Source organism: Globicephala melas, chromosome 13 (genome assembly GCF_963455315.2).
Source record: "Globicephala melas chromosome 13, mGloMel1.2, whole genome shotgun sequence".
NCBI lineage: Eukaryota > Metazoa > Chordata > Mammalia > Artiodactyla > Delphinidae > Globicephala > Globicephala melas.
The window spans coordinates 49360362-49384592 of record NC_083326.1 but is presented as its reverse complement, the minus strand read 5'-3'; the positions used below and the strand labels follow the sequence as shown (position 1 = coordinate 49384592).

Genomic DNA, 24231 nt, shown 5'->3' with positions numbered 1-24231 from the left:
CTTCCTAGGTAGTGCAATTTAATGTTTTACTTTACTGTCTCCTTAATCATCCTTCTCTGTATTTTTTGATAAACTATTTTTTCTAGGAATTCCCGTTTTTCCTATTTCTACTCCAAGTCCAGAAGATCCAGTAGCTGGAGATATAAAAGGCAAGTAACTTCTCTTTTGGTTTAACTTCAGTGAAGATGTTATGCTCCATATCCCTTTTCTACTTCCTGTGCACATGGCTATGTCCAAGTTCAAGTCATCCTCATGGGACCATGGTGGTGCCTTGCAGGTGTGTCGTATTTGGTTTTTTGTTTTTTTTTTTTTTGCGGTACGCGGGCCTCTCACTGCTGTGGCCTCTCCCGTTGCGGAACACAGGCTCCAGACGCGCAGGCTCAGTGGCCATGGCTCACGGGCCCAGCTGCTCCGCGGCATGTGGGATCTTCCCGGACCGGGGCACGAACCCGCATCCCCTGCATCGGCAGGCGGGCTCTCAACCACTGCGCCACCAGGGAAGCCCAGGTGTGTCGTATTTGGGCTTCTCACCTCCCATCATTCTCTACTCCAGTCTGTCCTTTGCAATGGCACCACCTGATGGAGACCAAGAAGAGTTTTTAGATTGTATGTTGCTAGATTGCTCAAAAACCTTCAGTAGCAGTCGGTTGCCTGCTGTGTTATTTGGTTCTCCATAAACGAACTCTGAGAAAGGAGCTGAGTGCAAGTAGTTAATTTGGGAGGTGACACCAGGAAACATCAGTGAGGGAGTGAGTCCGAGATTGAAGGGAACCCTTATGAAGGTGCGTTAGCAGGCAGCCCTGGGGCTGCAGCCCTCTGAGCGACTCTGGGAGGCAGCAGAGAACTTGCTCAGCGTTATCCCAACGGAACGGATAACTTCAGTCACCTGATGTGCATGGAGGGCTACCTCTGGGGCATTAACTTTCTGGGCCCGGCCTACCAGAAAAATACCCAGTGAAGAGAGTGGCAGGGGTATGCAGGAAGCAGCCTTTGGGGTGGAGAGGTGCTACACCGACCTAATCCCGGATTCTGCAAGTATTTTATGACCACCTGCTATGTGCATAGCACTGTTCTGGCTGCTGGGGACTTAGTGAAACGAATTTCCCAACTCTCCTGGAGCTTATAGTTCAGTCGGGGGTGGGGGTGACTCCTACAATAACATATTTAATATACAAACAAGTAAAATCACTAATGTGATAGATTATGATATGCAGGGTTGTGTCCTGCACAAGGTGTTACTTTTAAATGGGAGTCATCCACATGGTAGGTGTAAATTAACCCATATGAGAGTATTCCAGGCCTTTGGGTTCGATTCTGGAGCTGTGAGCAGTTCGCTCTGTGAACCCACAGTGGTGCTCACAGGGACACACACGCTCAGAAGGGCGCGGCACATTGCATGCACACAGCCCACGACCATCTGGGTCAGGCTTGGGTAACCTACCTGGTCTCGTCCCCCAAGATGGGGAAAGGCCTGATGGTCACGCGCTCATCTCACTGGGAGCACATGGACCCCTCTTCCTGGTGCGTCCAGAGTGTGAGTGGGCAGGGAAGGGGCACTGGTGGCCAGACAAGAACATGGTCTCTGGAGGGCCATCCTTGGTCAAGGAATTCAGGTTCTACAACAGTATATTAGCTCCGGGTGCGTTGGCCATCAGTGCTGTGGAATAAATAAGGCCGAGAGAGAGAGGGTAGGAACGTGAGGTTTGCACATGTAAGTAGGTTGTCAGGGAAGCCCTCCCTGAAGAGATGATTAAGCAGGGTCGTCAGGGGGCTGAGGGCTGAGCTCTGCAGGTGTCTGGGGAGAAGCATCTAGATGCAGGAAAGAGTAAGTGCAAAGTCCCTGGGGCAGGACATGCCGGGGGTGTTCCCTGAACAGAGAGAGATCAGGGGTGTGAAAGCAGCGTGAGCGAAGGGGAGGGGGTGAGGCGGGCAACCCGGGGACCAGATTGCAGGCCCTCGTCAGCCACTGCGCGGACATAGCCTCTACTCTGATGAGCCAGGAGAGTTCGGCACAGGGAAACTACGTTGCGTTGGGGTGTGGCAACTGTGTTGAAGACCAGCTGTAGGAGGAGGAGAGAAGAAGCAGGGAAGCCATCAGGATGATGATCCGTGAGGAAGAGATGGTGGTGGCTTGGACCCCGGAGGTGTCAGTGGAGGTGACAAGCAGTGCACAGACCGTGGATATAATCTGAGGACTTGCCTGGGGGTTGCTGGGCAGAGGTGGGCTGTTAGAGCAAGAAGACTGGGGGTGGCTCCCGGCTTCTGGATGGAGCACACAAGGAGTGAAGGGGAGGGGGTGCCATTTGTTGAGCCGGAAAGGCTGTCAGAAAGGAGGAGGCGGAGCCTGGGGACGGGCTGGGCAAGGGCCTGCGGACCCGTGGCGGGAGCATGTGGATGCTCTCTTCTGGTCTTTCTCTTTTTCTTTGCAAAATAAGAATCAAGATGGGGGCAGAAATTGAGGCTGGGGAGAAGGCCTTGGAGTTGAGGAGAGAGAAGGTATGAAAGAGGCATCCTGGAACGCGGGGGAGTGAATGGGCTTGGGGAGTGTCACGGGATTTGGGGCAGCACAAGGGCTCACCTGACGTCAGCTCTCACGTGACCCACTTTACCTTCCTGTGCCGTTTCCTGCTTGTGCCCTGCCCACACCCGGCTCCTCTGAGCAGACCACGGCGCTGGGGTATTATGCGGGGTATTGTCTTTAGCTTTCATCAGACACTTGGTCATTTGGGGACAGTAGCTGTGCCTGACTCGCTTTCTAATCCCCACAGCACCTGCCGTGGTATCCTGCCCACAGCGGGTATCAGCAAGTACTTGCTTAAATGTTTGTCATTTGACTAGAATGGGACTCAGCTTTTGAGCCTGGATTATGACACACATCTCTGGTTTCCTTCCACAAACGTGTTTTAGATCTTTCATTTCTGGTCTGTTTCCCTTTGTTATCCCATTCTTTTTTCTCCCCAACTAGATTGGTGGTGACTTCAGGGAAAGAAATTTAACTGAACTTGAAGGGAAGTTCAGACGTCTATTACAAAATATTAGAGAAGCCTCAGAACACAGCCTCGAGAAAAGAAGTTTCAGTTAGTGCAATTAGATTTAGTTGGGCATTGGAAGGCACAGATACCCACTTCAATTTGGTTTCCACTAATGCATTTTAAAAACACCCAATTTGGGGCCAAACTTCTGGCAGTGAACATTAGAAGCACAGACATCTCAACTGCCAGGAGATACACAGCACTGGATAATACCAAGTCCCTCCCACCCCAGAGAATTTTATTTCATTAAGGCTCATTAATGCTTTCATGTCTTCTAATATAGTGGTTCTTAAACAGGCCTATGTTTTAGAACCCCATGCTTTTACAGAGTATAAATTCCTGAGTTTCACCCCCAGATCTTTTTTTTCCCCAAATATCTTATTTAAAGTTTTCCATATATACATATAATTTCCTAGAGTTTCTTTATAAATTTCTTATGTATTTGTTCCTTTGAAGTTCCAGTGTTCTTTTTTCTTTTACTTTTTTTTTTAGTTTCTGCACGTACCAATTCCATGTTATGTTAATAATAGTGATGCTTTTTTCTAAAAACAGTAGCATAATTTTCTAATTATCCTACAAGATTTTACTAGGCAAATATCTAACTATTTAGCTAAAATAAATGTGCTTGCATTTTTTTTTTTTTTTTTTTTTTTTTTGGCGGTACGCAGGCCTCTCACTGTTGTGGCCTCTCCCGTTGCGGAGCACAGGCTCCAAATGCGCAGGCTCAGCGGCCATGGCTCACGGGCCCAGCCGCGACGCGGCATGTGGGATCCTCCCGGACCGGGGCACGAACCGGCGTCCCCTGCATCGGCAGGCGGACCCTCAACCACTGCACCTCCAGGGAAGCCTCTTGCATTCTTATAGGTTAGTTGGGCCTGAGGTCAGCTACACAAACTCTGAGAGGCTATTTTTGGAGTGAATCTTTGCATACTCAAAGCACATGTAGCATAGTTCGTTCTTTTGTTTTTTTCATTTTTTTTAACATCTTTATTGGAGTATAATTGGTTTCCAGTGTTGTGTTAGTTTCTGCTGTATAACAAAGTGAATCAGCTATATGTATACATATATCCCCATCTCTGCTCCCTCTTGCGTCTCCCTCCCACCCTCCCTATCCTACCCCTCTAGGTGGTCACAAAGCACCGAACTGACCTCCCTGTGCTATGCAGCTGCTTCCCACTTACCTATCTATTTTACCTTTGGTAGTGTATATATGTCAATGCTACTCTCTCACTTAGTCCCAGCTTACCAGTCCCTCTCCCTGTGTCCTCAAGTCCATTCTCTATGTCTGCATCTTTATTTCTGTCCTGCCCCTAGGTTCAACAGAACCTTTTTATTTTTTTTTAGATTCCATATATATGTGTTAGCGTATGGTATTTGTTTTTCTCTTTCTGACTTACTTCACTCTATATGACAGACTCTAGGTCCATCCACCTCAGTACAAATAACTCAATTTTGTTTCCTTTTATGGCTGAGTAATATTCCATTGTATATATGTGCCACATCTTCTTTATCCATTCATCTGTCGATTGACACTTAGGTTGCTTCCATGTCCTGGCTATTGTAAATAGAGCTGCAGTGAATATTGTGGTACATGTCTCTTTTTGAATGATCGTTTTCTCAGGGTATATGCCCAGTAGTGGGCTTGCTGGGTCATATGGTAGTTCTGTTTTTAGTTTTTTAAGGACCCTCCATACTGTTCTCCATAGTGGCTGTATCAATTTACATTTCCACCAACAGTGCAAGAGGGTTCCCTTTTCTCCACACCCTCTCCAGCATTTACTGTTTGTAGATTTTTTGATGATGGCCATTCTGACTGGTGTGAGGTGATACCTCATTGTGGTTTTCATTTGCATTTCTCTAATGATTAATGATGTTGAGCATTCTTTCATGTGTTTGTTGGCAATCTGTATATCTTCTTTGGAGAAATGTCTATTTAGGTCTTCTGCCCATTTTTGGATTGGGTTGTTTGTTTTTTTGTTATTGAGCTGCATGAGCTGCTTATAAATTTTGGAGATTAATCCTTTGTCAGTTGCTTCATTTGCAAATATTTTCTCCCATTCTGAGGGTTGCCTTTTCATATTGTTTATGGTTTCCTTTGCTGTGCAAAAGCTTTTAAGTTTCATTAGGTCCCATTTGTTTATTTTTGTTTTTATTTCCATTTCTCTAGGAAGTGGGTCAAAAAGGATCTTGCTGTGATTTATGTCATAGAGTGTTCTGCCTATGTTTTCCTCTAAGGGTTTTATAGTGTCTGGTCTTACATTTAGGTCTTTAATCCATTCTGAGTTTATTTTTGTGTATGGTGTTAGGAAGTGTTCTAATTTCATTCTTTTACATGTAGCTGTCCAATTTTCTCAGTACCACTTACTGAAGAGGCTGTCCTTTCTCCACTGCGCATTCCTGCCTCCTTTACCAAAGATAAGGTGACCATAGGTGCGTGGGTTTATCTCTGGGCTTTCTATCCTTTTCCGTTGATCTATATTTCTGTTTTTGTGCCAGTACCATGATGTCTTGATTACTGTAGCTTTGTAGTATAATCTGAAGTCAGGGAGCCTGATTCCTCCAGCTCCATTTTTCTTTCTCAAGATTGCTTTGGCTATTCGGGGTCTTTTTTGTTTCCATACAAATTATGAAATTTTTTGTTCTAGTTCTGTGAAAAATGCCATTGGTAGTTTGATAGGGATTGCATTGAATCTGTGGATTGTTTTGGGTAGTATAGTCATTTCCACAATGTTGATTCTTCCAATCCAAGAACATGGTATATCTCTCCATCTGTTTGTATCATCTTTAATTTCTTTCATCAGTGTCTTATAGTTTTCTGCATACAGGTCTTTTGTCTCCTTAGGTAGGTTTATTCCTAGATATTTTATTCTTTTTGTTGCAATGGTAAATGGGAGTGTTTCCTTAATTTCTCTTACAGATTTTTCGTCGTTAGTGTACAGTGTACAGTGCAAGAGATTTCTGTGCATTAATTTTGTATCCTGTTACTTTACCAAATTCATTGATTGGCTCTAGTAGTTTTCTGGTAGCATCTTTAGGATTCTCTTGTATACTATCATGTTATCTGCAAGCAGTGACAGTTTTACTTCTTTACCGATTTGGATTCCATTTATTTCTTTTTCTTCTCTTATTGCCATGGCTAAAACTTCCAAAACTATGTTGAATAGTATTGGTAAGAGTGGGCAACCTTGTCTTGTTCCTGATCTTAGAGGAGATGGTTTCAGTTTTTTTACCATTGAGAACGATGTTTGCTGTGTGTTTGTCATATATGGCCTTTATTATGTTGAGGTAGGTTCTCTCTATGCCTACTTTCTGGAGAGTTTTTATCATAAATGGGTGTTGAATTTTGTCAAAAGCTTTTTCTGTGTCTATTGAGAAGATCATATGGTTTTTATTCTTCAGTTTGTTAATGTGTGTCACATTGATTGATTTGTGTGTATTGAAGAATCCTCACGTTCCTGGGATAAAGCCCACTTGATCATGGTCTATGATCCTTTTAATGTGCTGATGGATTCTGTTTGCTAGTATTTTGTTGAGGACTTTTGCATCTACGTTCATCAGTGATATTGGCCTGTAGTTTTCTTTTTTTTGTTACATCTTTGTCTGGTTTTGATGTCAGGGAGATGGTAGTTTGTAGAATGAGTTTGGGAGTGTTCCTCCCTCTGCTATATTTTGGAAGAGTTTGAGAAGGATAGGTGTTAGCTCTTCTCTAAATGTTTGATAGAATTTGCCTGTGAAGCCATCTGGTCCTGGGCTTTTGTTTGTTGGAAGATTTTTAATCACAGTCTCAATTTCAGTGCTTGTGATTGGTCTGTTTATATTTCCTATTTCTTCCTGGTTCAGTCTCGGAAGGTTGTACTTTTCTAAGAATTTGTCCATTCCTTCCAGGTTGTCCATTTCATTGGCATATAGTTGCTTGTAGTACTCTCTCATGATCCTTTGTATTTCTGCAGTGTCAGTTGTTACTTCTCCTTTTTCATTTCTAATTCTATTGATTTGAGTCTTCTCCCTTTTTTTCTTGATGAGTCTGGCTAATGGTTTATCTATTTTGTTTATCTTCTCAAAGAACCAGCTTTTAGTTTTTTTGATCTTTGCTATTGTTTCCTTCATTTCTTTTTCATTTATTTCTGATCTGATCTTTATGATTTCTTTCCTTCTGCTAACTATAGGGTTTTTTTGTTCTTCTTTCTCTAATTGCTTTAGGTGTAAGGTTATGTTGTTTATTTGAGATTTTTCTTGTTTCATGAGGTAGGATTGTATTGCTATAACCTTCCCTCTTAGAACTACTTTTGTTGCATCCCATAGGTTTTGGGTCACCGTGTTTTCATTGTCATTTGTTTCTAAGTATTTTTTGATTTCCTCTTTGATTTCTTCAGTGATCTCTTGGTTATTTAGTAGTGTATTGTTTAGCCTCCATGTGTTTGTATTTTTTACAGTTTTTTCCTGTAATTGATATCTAGTCTCATAGCGTTGTGGTCGGGAAAGACATTTGATGCGATTTCCATTTTCTTAAATTTACCAGGGCTTGATTTGTGACCCAAGATATGATCTATCCTGGAGAATGTTCCATGAGCACTTGAGAAGAAAGTGTATTCTGTTGTTTTGTTTTGTTTAGTTTATAAATTTATTTATCTTATTTATTTTTGGCTGCGTTGGGTCTTCGTTGCTGTGTGCAGGCTTTCTCTAGTCACAGCGAGTGGGGGCTACTCTTTGTTGTGGTGCGTGGGCTTCTCATTGCGGCAGCTTCTCTTGTTGCGGAGCATGGGCTCTAGGCGCATGGGCTTCAGTAGTTGCAGCACGCGGGCTCAGTAGTTGTGGCTCACGGGGTCTAGAGTGCAGACTCAGTAGCTGTGGCACGTGGGCTTAGTTGCTCCGCAGCATGTGGGATCTTCCCGGACCAGGGCTTGAACCCATGTCCCCTGCATTTGCAGGCAGATTCTTAACCACTGCGCCACCAGGGAAGCCCTATTCTGTTGGTTTTGGATGGAATGTCCTATAAATATCAAGTAAATCCATCTTGTCTAATGTGTCATTTAAAGCTTGTGTTTCCTTATTTATTTTCATTTTGGATGATCTGTCCATTGGTGAAAGTGGGGTGTTAAAGTCGATTTCCCCTATTATGGCTGTTAACCATATGTATTGAGGTGCTCCTATGTTGGGTACATAAATATTTACAACTGTTATATCTTCTTCTTGGATTGATTCCTTGATCATTATGTAGTGTCCTTCTTTGTCTCTTGTAATAGTCTTTATTTTAAAGTCTATTTTGTCTGATATGAGAATTGCTACTCCAGCTTTCTTTTGCTTTCCATTTGCATGCAATATCTTTTTCCATCCCCGCACTTTCAGTCTGTATGTGTCCCTAGGTCTGAAGTGGGTCTCTTGTAGATGGCATATATCACCCCCAGATCTTAAATCTAGATTTCCAGGGGTGAAGTTCAGGCTGGCATTTTGCACAGGTTTTCCAGGTGATTCTGTCATATGTCTCTTGTTAAGAACAACTGCTCTAGTTAGTAGAAATTCTTATTTAGTGGTTGGCAGACTTTCCTGTAAGGATAAAGATAGTAAATATTTTCATCTTTGTAGGCAAAGTTGTGAGTACTCAAATCTGTTATAGTAACATGAAAAGAATCATAGACAGTATGTATAATAAATGATTGAGCTTGGCTGTGTTCCAATATAACTTTGTTTACTAAAACAGGGATGGGTCTGGCCCTCAGGCCATAGTTTATAGATCCTGGGATTATATCTGCATCTCTGAGTTTGGGATTCCACAGCCAGGCAATGATGTTTTACCAGGAGATTCCAGTGTGCAGCCCCAATTGAGAATTTTAGAAAATCCATAGGCTCAATTGCAGACACTTGAACCAAAGGGGACGTGAAGCAAAAGGACAGAACCATTTTGCAGATCAGAATGTTTTTAGGTTTTTCGTTATGTTTCATGACTGGATATTATTTGGATTTTCTGGGTCCAAGTGATCATTTATAACCACTTAACATTTATTGTTAGGAGGTCAACGTTTAGTAGACACATCTTCAAGGGCTCTTTTTGTTGTTGTTGTTGTTGTTGTTGTTTTTTTTTTGCGGTACGCGGGCCTCTCACTGTTGTGGCCTCTCCCGTTGCGGAGCACAGGCTCCGGACGCATAGGCTCAGCGGCCATGGCTCACGGGCCCAGCCGCTCCGCGGCATGTGGGGTCTTCCCGGACCGGGGCACGAACCCGTGTCCCCTGCATCAGCAGGCGGACTCTCAACCACTGCGCCACCAGGGAAGCCCAAGGGCTCTTTTTGAAAATGACAGGATACACAAAACATTCACTCTAGGGGGACACTGGCCTCCGGGCATGGGCACAGTTTTATTCCTCCAAATTCAAACAAAGAGTGGTGACAGGCAAAATCAACAGCTGCAGGAAGACTCCAGGTGCTTACCTTAGGAGATTGATACGGTCTTGGGATGATTTTGTAAAGCAGCACATTTGGCCTGAAGACATGGCTGCCCAGAGGTTTCTTGACAAATACCATGAGAAGGTGTTGCTTCCCCATCACTTTGTAAGGAGCTACTTGCCATTGCCGACGTATTGTGTCAGTGGGATCGGGGCCGGGGCTCGCGCTAATGATGAGAACGCTGAGAGGTGGGGCGACCGCCGCTAGGGCATGCCTTCCTGCTGTCTCTCCCCAGGCTGGGCATTTCACCTGGCTGGCAGGGTGGGGCATTCGTTGCTGGCATGGAGACAAGCCAGACACAGCTTAGAGGTGAACGGGTGAATTCTGATATCTCGGTTTGGCAGCTCTGTGCCAATAAAATAAAACTCAAGGAATGGTGTGGTGTTTACCCAAGAGAATTGTCGTCTTGAATATTTAGCATATTCTTCACTCATTAAACTCCTATTAAGTGCCTCCTCTATACTAGGCATGGCCAAGGCAGCTACCTCTCACGGTCCCTGCTCCCTGGAAGCCCCCAGGCCTGTGGGAGACACACAGACAAGCAGTTAGAACAGCAGGAGTTGATGCTATGACAGGGCAAGAACACGGAGCCATGGGAGCAAACACAAGGGGCATCTTTACAGCTCCTTACAGAAGGGAGGGAGGGAAGGCAGGTGGGAAGGAGAGAAGGAGAGAAGGAAGGATGGAAGGAACAGTGGAAGGAGGAGGGAAGGAAAGGAGGAAGGGAGAAGGCAGAGGTTCTAGAAGGGCTTCCTGGGACCAGGAGGAGGGGGCATTGAGGAGGTGGCAGACCTGTATATATATGGTGACGATTTTACAGCAAGTGACAGGAAGGCATCTCGAGGAAGAGCCACCTTTTTCGAGTTTGCATAGAGGTGCCACACGGTCTCTGGCAGCCTGAAGGTTTTGAAGGGTCTGCTGTGTCACACATGTCGAGGACTTTGGATTGGGTACTGAAGGCATTGGGTCACCGTTGAGGGGTTGATCTGGAAATTGATATGCAAAGGTTGGCATTCTAGAAAGATCACTCCTGACACCAGTGTGGAGAGTGGGTTGGAAGAAGACAGGAAGCAGACAGCCTTGTCAGGAGGCTCTTGAAATAATCCAGGCAAACGAGGATGAGGTCCTGGAGGAAGGCTCTGGAAGTCTGGAAGGAGAGGAGGATTGCGGGCGCTTTCCTGAGATATAAGCACTACGGCCTGGTGAGGAGGTGTGGGAGGTGAGGGTCGGGGAGAAGTGAGGGACCTCAGAGGTTTCTGGCTCCTGCACCGTGTAGGAGTACTTGCCAGATAAGTTAAGGGTCAGGTGAACGTGGTAACCACTACACTGTGGAAATCATGCCTAAGTTAAAAAGTGAATTTCAGAAACAGAAATTTAGAAATGCATAGGCACTAGATGCTTCCTTTCTGTTTACAAGTGGTTGTAAACCGGGATTCCTTGGACTTCAATGCCTTTGTAAAGTTCAAGTTTCTTACTGAATTCCAATGCCTGGTCTAATGCCAAGACTGTAATTGACAGTAAACCTTTGCATTTCCCTGTGGTGTTCTCAGCCTGTGGGGCCCTGGCATTGGGACCTTGTATGGCAGCTGTGATGGAAAGCTGCTGTGATGGACAGCTGCTGTGATGGACAGTCAGGGCGGTGCTCATGCCAGCCTGGGTTCCAAGGCTTCTCTTGTGATGAATATGCCCTTGGACACATCCAGTGCCCTTCTTGTCAAGTTAGGTGACTGTTGAAGTATAAACAAGTTAGAGATTATGCAAAGACTGTAAAGTTGCTCTGATATACCCTGATCTTTTTTTTCTTAATTATTGCAAAAAAATAATTCCACAACTTTGTTACTAACCTTTTACCTGAAAAAGGGCAAAGGGAAGGTGTGGGATTTAGCTAACTTTTCAGATTATCTATTACTCTAACCCTTGTAGAAAACCTTTCTGAAATGCATGAGACTTCCCTTCCTTGAGAAGTAGGGGGAACTCAGTCAAATCTTTGAGTCTTTCAGGATCTTCCTCAAGGGATCATGTTGCAGGTTTAGATGCTAGTGTTCTTGGTTTTTTAAAATCTTTATTAAGTATAATTGCTTTACAATGTTGTGTTAGTTTCTGCTGTACAACAAAGTGAGTCAGCTATATGTATACGTATATCCCCATATCCCCTCCCTCATGAGCCTCCCTCCCACCCTCCCTATCCCACCCCCTAGGTCGTCGCAAAGCACCAAGCTGATCTCCCTATGCTACGCAGCTGCTTCCCACTGATGCTAATGTTCTTGATAGAAATGTAGATGTTTTAAATATGAGAATGGTTTGAATACATACACTAATCTGGAACATACCTTGAACACAGCTTTTAAAATCAGTTACCAGCTTGTATTCTTGGCATCATAGAAAGGGCATGGGCTTTAGAATCAGACAGACCTGGGTTCAAAGCCCTACTTAGCTCCTCTGGCTGTGTGACCTTGGGCAACTTAATTAACCTTTCTACTAACCTAAATGTCCATCGACACATGAATGGAGAAAGAAGATGTGGCACATATATACAATGGAATGTTACTCAGCCATAAAAAGAAACGAAATTGAGTTATTTGTAGTGAGGTGGATGGACCTAGAGTCTGTCATACAGAGTGAAGTAAGTCAGAAAGAGAAAGACAAATACCGTATGCTAACGCACATATATGGGACCTAAAAAAAAAAAAAAAAAAAAGGCACTGATGAACCTAGTGGCAGGGCAGGAATAAAGATGTAGCCATAGAGAATGGACTTGAGGACACAGGGTGGGGAGAGGGGGAAGCTGGGGCGAAGTGGGAGAGTAACACTGACATATATACACTACCAGATGTAAAATAGCTAGTGGGAAGCAGCTGCGTAGCACAGGGAGATCATCTTGGTGCTTTGCCACGACCTAGAGGGGTGGGATAGGGAGGGTGGGAGGGAGGCTCATGAGGGAGGGGATATGCGGACATATGTATGCATATAGCTGATTCACTTTGGTGTACAACAGAAACTAACACAGTATTGTGAAGCAATTATACTCCAATAAAGATCTATTAAAGGGCTTCCCTGGTGGCACAGTGGTTGAGAGTCCGCCTGCCAATGCAGGGGACACGGGTTCATGTCCCGGTCCGGGAAGATCCAACATGCCGCGGAGCGGCTGGGCCCGTGAGCCATGGCCACTGAGCCTGCGCGTCTGGAGCCTGTGCTCCGCAACGGGAGAGGCCACAACAGTGAGAGGCCCGCGTACCGCAAAAAAAAAAAAAGATCTATTAAAAAAACCTTTCAGAGCATCTTTTTCCTCAACTCTAAAATGCTTACGTATCTTGCGGGCTTTTGCTGGACTTCACTATTTAATCCATCCATAATAAAGTCAAGCAAGAGCCCTGTCTTCTTGGGAAATATTTACTGATTGAGACATACTGTACATGGCAGTGGGAGTCCTGAGGTGAGCTCTCCCTAAGTTTTCAGTTTGATAGGTGTTTCGTTCTTCTATTGCTATGTAATAAATCACCCCAAAATTTAGTGGCTTAAAACAATAAGGGTTATTTCTCGCAACCCTGTGGCTCGGCTGGGCAGTCTTTCTGCCGGACTTGCTGGAGGGTCTGCTGGGGTTCGGTGTCTCTCTCCATGTGGCCTTTTATCCTCGATGAGGTCAGACAGGGTACCTCCCTGGTGGTCTCAGGGTTCCCAGAGGGTGAACATGGAAACCACAAAGCCTGTTGTGACCTGGGCTGTGAAATCCCACAACAGCACTTTCCTCTCATTCCACTGGTCAAAGTCAGTCATGAGGCCAATAAGTGATTTCAATAATTAAAGTGTGAAAGACAAACACAGCTAAATAGAGAGTGGGAGAGGGAAGGGGGAGCTGCTGGTACAGACTGGGTGGGGAAGGCCTTCCTGACCGAGACCTGAAGGTTGAGAGGGAACCAGGGGAGGGGTGTTACCTGCCGGCCAGAGCAGAGGTGCTGAGGTAGGACTGGAAGCAGCCTGCCTGCTGGGAAGGGCTCATGCCTGGAGGATTGAGACAAGCCGAGTGAGGTCCCCCAAAGCCACGTCTGGCACTTACTAGGGCTAAATATATGTTCATCTCTTTTCTTCTGAGAAATGGAGGTAGGAATATGTTTAATTCAAGATTATCATTCGATGGGAATCTATGAAGTTGAAATTTTACTAAACAAGGCTCAGTTTGGGGAAAAACAAATTGTTCCCATGGGGGTAGATGCTAGAAGATTGTAGGTACTTTGCAAACCAGTGCCTGCCCTGGATGTTTCTGAATCGTATCTCTGATCTTTCCAGGAGAGATGTTTTACTCCCCTTAAGATGCAGTCTTCTGGGTTAGGACTGTATGTAAACCATAGATTACTCAGAAGCTGTGGGTGAAGGGATGGAGGATGGAGACCCCTCCGAACATCTCTTCCCCTTCGCAGGCTGTGACTGTAACCTGGCAGGAGTTCTCCCCGAAATATGTGATGCCCACGGGCGGTGCCTGTGCCGCCCCGGGGTGGGGGGCCCTCGGTGCGATGCCTGCCGCTGGGGTTTCTACTCCTTCCCTGTTTGCCAAGGTAAGTGGGCCACACGTATGTAGTGATCGTCAGTCCTCCAGGTAAGTCTCCCCCTGAGGAAATGCAGAGGCTCGTTTTGGCAGAGCTGTGAGGCCTATTGTTTAATAAATGAGCCCCTGGTCTATATATGTATGTTACGTGTGACTGTCCTCAGGGCCAGGCCATGTCACCTCCCCTCCTTTGTCTTTTCAGCCTTACTCTTCCTCCTCCCAGGTGGTCGAGCCCATGGGCTCTGGAGTCAGCACCTGGGTACAAATGCAGGCTCTGGGCAGGAAGTGGTACCTGGATAGTGTTGAGGAAACCGCCAAGGAGACAAGGGCAGGGAGCACGGTGTTCCGGGCGAGGGAACGGCACACACAGGGCCACAGACTTGGTTCGCCTCTTAGTCCCGCATCCTAGTAAGAGTCACTGAAGGCGCCGGAGGGGAAGGGGAGGAGTCTGGCCCAGTCCCTAGAGCATGATGGGTGTGCGGTAAATGTTGGGTGACCGGCAAATGAATGAATGAATTTGCCCCCGTTCTTCTCCTCCGCCTCCTTCCCATTGCCTGCCATTGTTCTCCTCGGTGGCTAAGGTCATAGGGAAAACGAGGGGAGAGAAGAAGGGAAGGTGATCAGTCAGGGCTCAGGAACGGAACTAAACCCAGCAGGGACTTGCTGTGGGTTATTAGGTGCTGACCGACTCAGTTAGGCTCCAGGCTGGGCTTCCAAGGAGGCTCCTTGTGTCAAGCCCAGACTCCTGCGATGCAGCTCAGGGACAGGGGGACCGCGGTCCTTCTGCCTCCATGGCCATCCAGGGCCCAGCGCCAGGAGAATCTGGGAAGTGCTGTTTCTAGCTTCCAGCCTCTGAGCACAGGAGGCGGGTAGCATCGGCGCGGAGGCACGTCACCCATGAGGGCGGCCACGCTAAGGAGCTGGGAGAGTGGGGCAGGAGCGGGAAGGTCCCTCCCCGAAGCAGGAGACAAAGTGGCGAAGAACCAGGTTTGCACTAGCTATCAACTTGAGCAAGTTCTTACCCCCTCTGTTCCTCAGTTTCCTGGTAATAGTGCCCGCCCTGTGACATGTTGTGTGGGTTACGTGTGTACTGATGTGTAAAATTCTCAGAGCCCGGGAAGCCCTCACCTGTACGGTAGCTGCTGTTCCTTTAACCCTCCTTTCTCTGCTTCATACTTCCCTCTACATCATTTTAAGAGCCTGTAGCCTCAATCCTGGTTGATCTGCCTGTCTGCATAGATGCCTGTGTGCCATATCCCAAGCCCTTCTTTTTCCTCCTCATCCCCTGACATGTCCTGGACCTCTATCCTCTGCCCCACTTCTCAGCCTCTGCCTCTCGGGCCACAGAAGCTCTCGGCAGTCCCTGCACAGAGATTTAGGTCACCTGGCAGGTGAAAGGGTACGGAAAGGAAGGGGTATCTTTTGTTTCCCTGCCTTGATGTCAACCAGAGAAGTTCTGTGTTAGAATTTGGAACGCCCAGCGCATTTCCTGTGGAAACCTCAGTACAGGTGATGCTTATGTTGGAGTTGTATGCATCATACTAGAGGCAGATTCAGTGCTGAGCTGGCGCTATGGTCTGGTGTGGTCACCTTGTCCTTGTACATATATTGTTTCTGTTGAAAGATGTCCCAAATAATGAAGCTTTGGAGCACGAGTTGGGGGTGCTTACATTTCTATTTTAAGCTGGAGGCACTGAATCTCTCATTGACCAAATGAAGGAGAACTCGCAGGAGGGAGACGGGATGGAGGCCTTCCACCTCAGGGTCCACTAGGGGCCAAGTCTAGAGGGACTTATGTGGGGAGCAGGCAAGGTTAAGAGTAGTGAAAACGAGGTCTGTCGGACAAAAGCAGGAGGAGAAGGTTCAGGGCAGCCTCATTCCTGGCGGGGCGTAGAGGTGTGCCCTAAAGTTTGTTCTTCCAGATTTGAACCATTAGGCTCTGGAAGCGTTTGGGGTGCTCCTACATTCTGTCAGCGATGGTCTCCCTTCTCTAGTGCTTGCTTTTTCTAACAGCTTTTGTGATCTTTTAAATTTTTTCCTCGGGGGCAGCGTTGAAGCCAGTGGCTGAAGCCCAGACATGCTGAAATCTGAATCTGGTCTAGCATCAAGGTCTGACCCAGTATTTTGTGATCTTTCTTAGATGAAGTTGATTGCTTGGCCCCTGGAATTTTAGAATCAAACCAGTGTGGCCCCAAATGCTACATCAGATGGTCTGGTATATTCCAGCCAAAAAATGTGTGTGTGGCTTTGTTCTATATTGCTTTAAAAATTTTAAAAGTCTTCTTAAAAAGAAGTCTAAAACCCTTCTCAATTGCGCTTGCCAACTGCAGTCCAGCATTTATGTTTTGCATTAACTTAATTTACTCCAGACTTTAAGCACAAGGCCATCTCCTTCTCAGTTTTTTTTTTTTTTTTTTTTTTGGTACTGGGCCTCTCAATGTTGTGGCCTCTCCCATTGCGGAGCACAGGCTCCGGACGCACAGGCCCAGTGGCCATGGCTCACGGGCCCAGCCGCTCCGCAGCATGTGGGATCTTCCTGGACCGGGGCACGAACCCGTGTCCCCTGCATCGGCAGGCGGGCTCTCAACCACTGCGCCACCAGGGAAGCCCTCAGTTTATTTTTGACTCACTCAAGTGCCCTGCAGTTTTCTTTCTTGTAGCCGAAAGTCAAATCGTAGATGTGAGGCCACATAGAGAATTGTCTCTGTGTATTTCAGTTTTACGTTTGTGTTGACGTCTGACTTAGCTCTTTATGTGCAACCACAAAACACACTGCGACTCTCTGGAAGCTTGGTCCTTTGGGGGTTTACTGTTCCCTTTTCCTCCTCTCCGTCCTGTCCGTCGTCATTCCTGCCTTCCTATCCTTCATCTTTCTCTTCCTCTTCTTTCCTTCCTCCTCCCCCCCTTTTTTTTTCTGGTGCAGTTTGCTAAGTCGCAACTAGTCAGCACTTAGAACAGAGGCCAAGAGGGTGGGAGTGTGGAGACAGCGGCACTCCCATGACTTGGCACTGAAGGCACTCAACGTGCAGCTGCCCCCAAACCGCAGTGGCCCAGGGCCCGAACTGTCCCCATTGGAGTTTGCTCTAGTCTCTGGGTTGTAGTTGCAGACTTTTCCTTAGAAAAGTCCTGGCAACATATGTTGCCAGTGCAAGATTAACCTCCTTCTGCGTGTCAGCATATTCTCTTGAATCCGACAAACTGGCCCCGGGAAGAAGCCACATGCACCGGCAGATGGCAGAAGACACAGCAGGGGAAAGTTTCTGACCTGGGATGCTCCCGGGAGAGCCCTCCCGGCCTTTCCAAGGGGGAAAACAAAATCCATAGGGCTGGGCCAAGTTCTGTGCAATTTTGCTTTGAACGGGCCCTCTGCTCTGTAATTCAGCGTGTGTCTAGGAGAGCATTGAGGTGATTGGAAGAAGCCTTGGGATTTTCTGTAGATCTGATCTGCTCTCAGCCCAGTTAGCCAGAGAAGTGGAGGGTGCTAAGTATCGTGGAACTGAAATGTTGGCTTTGCGGCTGTGAGTGAAGAGCGCCAGAGAAGGCGCCAGCCTGCTTTTCCAACAGAAGGAAAAGCTCTAACATCACGCGCGACGAGAACACCCCTGAAACAATAAGGAGCTCTGTTTCCCTTGCAATTTCTGTGTTGTCCAGGACTGTAGCCTCACTCTGTGAGCTTATTCACTGCAGGGGAAGAAGCTGGCATCCCTCAGAGCAATACCTCTCACAGCAGCGCTGCAGGGGTCAAGGAGAGAATGCACATCTGTAGAACTACAGGGCTGGACCTGGAAGAGCATTTCAATAGCTCTTATCCCTTCATTTAACAAACATCTGTTTGGCATGTACTAGGGACCAGGGCTGTGCTTGATGCTGGAAGATTTGGGGGGAGCACAGCAGACAAGCTCCCTGATTCCCTGGACATTTATTATCTTTTTTTTTTTTAATACTCTTTGGGAATAAAAGTGTCTTAGAGTAAAAGCACAGTGAGGAGCAGACGAGAAGAAAATACTCCAGAAACTCCGAAGAACCTGGCTCAAAACAAAGAGCAGAATTAAAATAGTCACAAAGGCTTATAGTATTTCCAAGAGTGAGAAAAGGCCGCCAATGGTGGGGTTCGGGTTTGAGATCTGGCAACTCTACTGATAGTTGGATTGAAATGCGAAGTGTGATGCCAGATTGAGGAACTCAGGATTTAAAATAACGTACCTGCGTTTAAGGCTGCATCTTTGTTTTCACTTCTGAAGTGTAACTCCGTCTCCTGAGGCTCCCTGGACAAATCCCTTTGGCCCTGGGAGTCAGGGTCGGTGTCACCCACGTGATGCTGGCTGGAGCTGCCGCCTCTGTGCTCCAGGCTCCTGCTGCAGCTACCCCGACTGCCTGCACGAGTGTCTCCTCTCTGCCTTCACTTTCCTTAAAGGAAGAATAGCAGAAAGAACCTGTGTTAGGGTTCTGCAGAGGAACAGAACCCACAGGATATGTGTCTGTATATATAGATAGATGTGGGGATAGATAGATTTATTTTAAGGACTCGGCTCCCGGATTGCGGGGGCTGACAAGGCTGAAGTCTGCAGGGCAGCAGGCTGGAGACGAGGAAGGAGCTGATGCCGCAGCTGGAGCCCACAGGCCTCCTGGAGGCGGAATTTCTTCTTCCTCTGGGACCTCCCGCTTTTCTCGTTGAGGTCTGCAACTGATGGGATGAGGCCCACCCACTTCATGGAGAGTAACCTGCTTTACTCAAGGTCAGCTGATTTAAATGTTTGTCACGTCTAACAGAACGCCTTTATAGCAGCATCTGGACTGGTGTTGTGCAAACATCTGAGCCCTATAGCCCAGCTGACATGAAAACATTAACCATCACAAGGCCCAAGAACGTTTCCTCAGTAATCTGACCCTGGGGAGGGACTTGATCTCTGCAGACAGGCCTGCAGGGAACATGGGGCCATGAAGGAATGCTGACCTAGACGGCAGAAGAGCTGAGTCCTTGTCCTGCTGTCTGCCAAGAGCTGGTTGAGTGGCACTCGGCCCGTTTCTTCCTCTGTCTTATGTTTAGTTTCTAGGCACCATGTCAGTAATGCTCTAGCCCCTCTCCTGGAGTTCTAGCTCGATGTGGTCAGGGAATGGGTGTTTCTCATACTTGCCTCCACCCTGACACCTGGTCACGGGGCCATAGAACACAATAGAGCTGCAATCAAGGTCTGCTGGATGTATGCATGTAACATAGGAGGGTGGAAGGATGGTAAACGCTCCTAGGCCTGCCACTTCCTAACTGGGCCTCGCAGAACGAGTCACATAGCCCGTTGAAGTCCCAGGTAACTTGTAAATGAGAAAACGAGCCACACTCCCTTCCAGCAGTGAGTTTATTTTGTGATTCTAGTGACAACTCGGGTAAACGCTACCACTGTTATTATCACAGAAAAGCACTATCAGAGTAACTCACCGCTTACGGGCCTGGGCCGAGCGCTGTCAAAGAGAACGAAAATGGCATGGTCTCGTCCCTGTGGGAGCGCTGTGCTCCAAGGCTTAACGATGTGGGCCTTTACAGATCCAAAGGATGCCTGCAAAGAAATCACTGGAATTGGCACTTTATCTCATCTTTTCTTTCCCAAGGCCTCAACGAGTGTGGAAATTTTGAAACCTTGCAAACAAGGTCATGTGTGTGTGTGTGTGTGTGTGTGTGTGTGTATTGTTAAGTGGTTTTTTTTTTAAACTGCATACACCGAATGTAAATTTGGAAGTCAGGAATACTAATCCACTGGTTCCCATTAGTGCAGCACAGAGCACATCCCAAGCACTGGGGGACTCGGGTGATCACGACAGTAACGTTAGCAAGAGTGAGTGCTCCCTGAGCAAGCACTGCGCACACTGCCCTTCTCGTCTGTGGCTGCTGACTCTCTAGTGATCTCGTGGGGTGGGTGCTGTCATCAGCTCGTTTCTAGAAGAGGAAACTGAGGCTTGGAGAGGCTAAGCAACGTGCCCGTGATCACACAGCTATTAAGTGGCAGAGCTGTTACTTGAATCTGGATGTGTCTGCCCCGGAGACTGAAGCCCTTTGCTACAGGCTAATTTGGTGACCTTGGACAGGTCACTTAACTTTTTTTTTTTTTATATCTACAATACATATAATTTTTTTTTTTACATCTTTATTGGAGTATAATTGCTTTACAATGGTGTGTTAGTTTCTGCTGTATAACAAAGTGAATCAGTTATACATATACATATGTTCCCATATCTCTTTCTTCTTGCGTCTCCCTCCCTCCCACCCTCCCTATCCCACCCCTCCAGGTGGTCACAAAGCACCGAGCTGATCTCCCTGTGCTATGCGGCTGCTTCCCACTAGCTATCTACCTTACGTTCGGTAGTGTATATATGTCCATGCCTCTCTCTCGCTTTGTCACAGCTTACCCTTCCCGCTCCCCATATCCTCAAGTCCATTCTCTAGTAGGTCTGTGTCTTTATTCCTGTCTTACCTCTGGGTTCTTCATGACATTTTTTTTCTTAAATTCCATATATATGTGTTAGCATACAGTATTTGTCTTTCTCTTTCTGACTTACTTCACTCTGTATGACAGACTCTAGGTCTATCCACCTCATTACAAATAGCTCAATTACGTTTCCTTTTATGGCTGAGTAATATTCCATTGTATATATGTGCCACATCTTCTTTATCCATTCATCCGATGATGGACACTTAGGTTGTTTCCATGTCCTGGCTATTGTAAATAGAGCTGCAGTGAACATTGTGGTACATGACTGTTTTTGAATTTTGGTTTTCTCAGGGTATATGCCCAGTAGTGGGATTGCTGGGTCATATGGGAGTTCTATTTGTAGTTTTTTAAGGAACCTCCATACTGTTCTCCATAGTGGCTGTACCAATTCACATTCCAACCAGCAGTGCAAGAGTGTTCCCTTTTCTCCACACCCTCTCCAGCATTTATTGTTTCTAGATTTTTTGATGATGGCCATTCTGACTGGTGTGAGATGATACCTCATTGTAGTTTTGATTTGCATTTCTCTAATGATTAATGATGTTGAGCATTCTTTCATGTGTTTGTTGGCAATCTGTATATCTTCTTTGGAGAAATATCTATTTAGGTCTTCTGCCCATTTTTGGATTGGGTTGTTTGTTTTTTTGTTATTGAGCTGCATGAGCTGCTTATAAATTTTGGAGATTAATCCTTTGTCAGTTGCTTCATTTGCAAATATTGTCTCCCATTCTGAGGGTTGTCTTTTGGTCTTGTTTATGGTTTCCTTTGCTGTGCAAAAGTTTGAAGTTCCATTAGGTCCCATTTGTTTATTTTTGTTTTTATTTCCATTTCTCTAGGAAGTGGGTCAAAAAGGATCTTGCTGTGATTTATGTCATAGAGTGTTCTGCCTATGTTTTCCTCTAAGAGTTTGATAGTTTCTGGCCTTACACTTAGGTCTTTAATCCATTTTGAGCTTATTTTTGTGTATGGTGTTAGAGAGTGATCTAATCTCATACTTTTACATGTACCTGTCCAGTTTTCCCAGCACCACTTATTGAAGAGGCTGTCCTTTCTCCACTGCACATTCCTGCCTCCTTTACCAAAGATAAGGTGACCATATGTGCGTGGGTTTATCTCTGGGCTTCCTATCCTGTTCCATTGATCTATCTTTCTGTTTTTGTGCCAGTACCATACTGTCTTGATTACTGTAGCTTTGTAGTATAATCTGAAGTCAGGGAGCCTGATTCCTCCAGCTCCGTTTTTCGTTCTCAAGATTGCTTTGGCTATTCGGGGTCTTTTGTGTTTCCATACAAATTGTGAAATTTTTTGTTCTAGTTCTGTGAAAAATGCCATTGGTAGTTTGATAGGGATTGCATTGAATCTGTAGATTGCTTCGGGTAGTAGAGTCATTTTCACTTAACTTCTGAACTTCACTATGTAACCCTGGAATTCAACGAGATAATCTCTCCAGTCCCTTCCAGTTCTTAAGGTGTGAAACCCTCCAGCTCAGGAAATAGTGGGCCATTTCCACTGCTCTCCTCTCCCCAGAAGCAAGTCCTTGCAGTGAGTGCTGAGTGAGGCTGAGTAACTGCCACCTTGTGGGAGGTTAGCTGCAGGGACCGGTAGGAACCTGACCCAGCAGGAAGGAGTAGAGAGGGGAATGTCCAGAATCTCTTCTCTCCATCCATCCGTGTTTAGTCACCTGCTTGAGGGGGATGAAGGGAACCTGGGATGCTTTTTCTGTCTATTCCCAACCCTGCCTGCATCACTTTTTTCACGATTATTCAGTTACACCTCACCTTGAGAAACTAAGTATGAGGAGAGGGGATCACTGTAGGCCAGTCTGGACTGGAACGGTTTGCATTTGATCCCCAGTGGGATGCAGAATTAATGTGGCCTCTGCATGGACTCACGTCCCCAGTCAGCTGTTCCCTGCGTCTTCCTCTGATGAGCACCGTTACTGAATGCAGGAAGCATCCCCCAGATCCTCATCCACAACCAGCCAATCTTGGTCGGTATGAAATTAACAACAGAAAAACCCCAGCATTTATTGATTGCTCAGTGTGAGCCAGGCATTGAACCCAGCTCTTTCAAGTATTCCCTTTATCTAATCCTGGCAACAATCTTATCAAGTAGATGCTAATATTATTCCCATTTAAGAAAGGGGAAACTGAGGCTTAGAGCAATCGAGCGACTTGTTTCAAGTTCCATGTCCGATGAGACGTGGAGCTGGAACTTGCATTTGGGTCTTTCTGGCCCCGCCTCCATACTCTTATCCGGGTCCTGTGCCCCCCTGCCCTGGGTCTTACTGAGGTCTTTTCATCCAGCCTGCCAGTGTTCAGCCCTTGGCTCCTACCAGACGCTGTGCAGCCCAGTGACTGGACAGTGCGAGTGTCAGCCGGGGATCACAGGACAACGGTGTGACAGGTGTCTCTCAGACGCCTCTGATTTCCCCCACTGCCAAGGTAGGGAAGACATCAGAATGCCGGAGGGCGGGTTCCTCTCTGAAGTATGTGCGGGCAGCATCCCAAAGAAACCTGCAGACCCCTGCAGACCCACCACTGGTCACTGCTACACTTTTGACCCTAATCTGCCTGGTTCCTCCCCAATTTGAGTCCATTGAAAATGGGTATACCAGTTATACATCTTAAAAGAAATCTAAAAATGTCTTATTCCTAAAATTTTAAACATTATTTCATGTGCTATAAATTTGTGTTTCTTCTTTTCTTTTTCGTTTTTTTTTTTTTTAATATTTATTTGGTTGCACTGGGTCTTAGTTGTGGCTCGCGGGCTTCTTAGTTGTGGCATACGAACTCTTAGTTGTGGCATGCATGTGGGATTTAGTTCCCTGACCAGAGATCTAACCTGGGCCCCCTGCACTGGGAGCATGGAGGCTTAACCACTGCGCCACCAGGGAAGTCCCCATAAATTTGTGTTTCTTGATTTGCATGTAAATTCTCTGTGTAGCAGTGTGGCAGAGGTGACCCCTTTTAGCTAAGCTGAGCATTCTTGTCTCCCTTCCCAAGGCAAAGTGGCTTCTCTCTGGTCCTGGGTGGCGGCACCGATGTGTCTGCTCCGTAATTTCCTGCAGGTGTTCTAACAGGTCCCCCTGCAGGCAGGCAGAGCAGGGCTTTGCTGCGGTTCTGCTCCCCTCTCTTGCCTGCCACTGGCCTCCTGGGGGATGGTGTCATCCCACATCAGCCCAGGTGTGAGGGGCCGGGGAGTGGGATGGACCAGAGTCTCTTCAGTTTGGAAAGAGTGAGCCAAGGATTGCAACACTGTCCTGGGTCGGTCCTCATGCCTGCAATGATACGAGAGATGAGAGTGTGCTGGGCTCAGTGACTCAGGGCACAGACCAAAGATGCCCAGGATGGGCTTCCCTGGTGGCGCAGTGGTTGAGAGACTGCTTGCCGATGCAGGGGACGCGGGTTCATGCCCTGGTCCGGGAAGATCCCACATGCTGTGGAGCGGCTAGGCCCGTGAGCCATGGCTGCTGAGCCTGCGCGTCCGGAGCCTGTGCTCCGCAACAGGAGAGGCCACAAGAGTGAGAGGCCCACGTACCGCAAAAAAAAAGATGCCCGGGAATCTCCCTGTGCCCCCGGAGTGTGCAGGCCCCAGTGGCAAGTAGCTCCTGACTGCTGCTTTCAGAGACCCTTTCTCTGTTGAGAAGCGGGTGTTTGTGAAAGGCTGACCCAGACCTTGCATCAGGAGACTGTGGTTTTCTCACACCCCTTCCTGCTCCTGATGGCGCTTGGAGCC

The 24231-nt window shown here is 46.7% G+C and overlaps 1 protein-coding gene across 1 annotated transcript in view; it reads left to right on the top strand.

The window, feature by feature from the left end:
- The window catches only part of LAMA3 (laminin subunit alpha 3), a 240940-nt gene that overhangs the window by 77037 nt on the left and 139672 nt on the right, over positions 1–24231 (top strand). The window contains exons 11-13 of the mRNA XM_030842611.3: positions 87–149; positions 13887–14021; positions 22800–22937. Of these exons, the coding sequence (XP_030698471.1) occupies positions 87–149; positions 13887–14021; positions 22800–22937 (336 nt within the window). The remainder of the gene's footprint in view (positions 1–86; positions 150–13886; positions 14022–22799; positions 22938–24231) is intronic.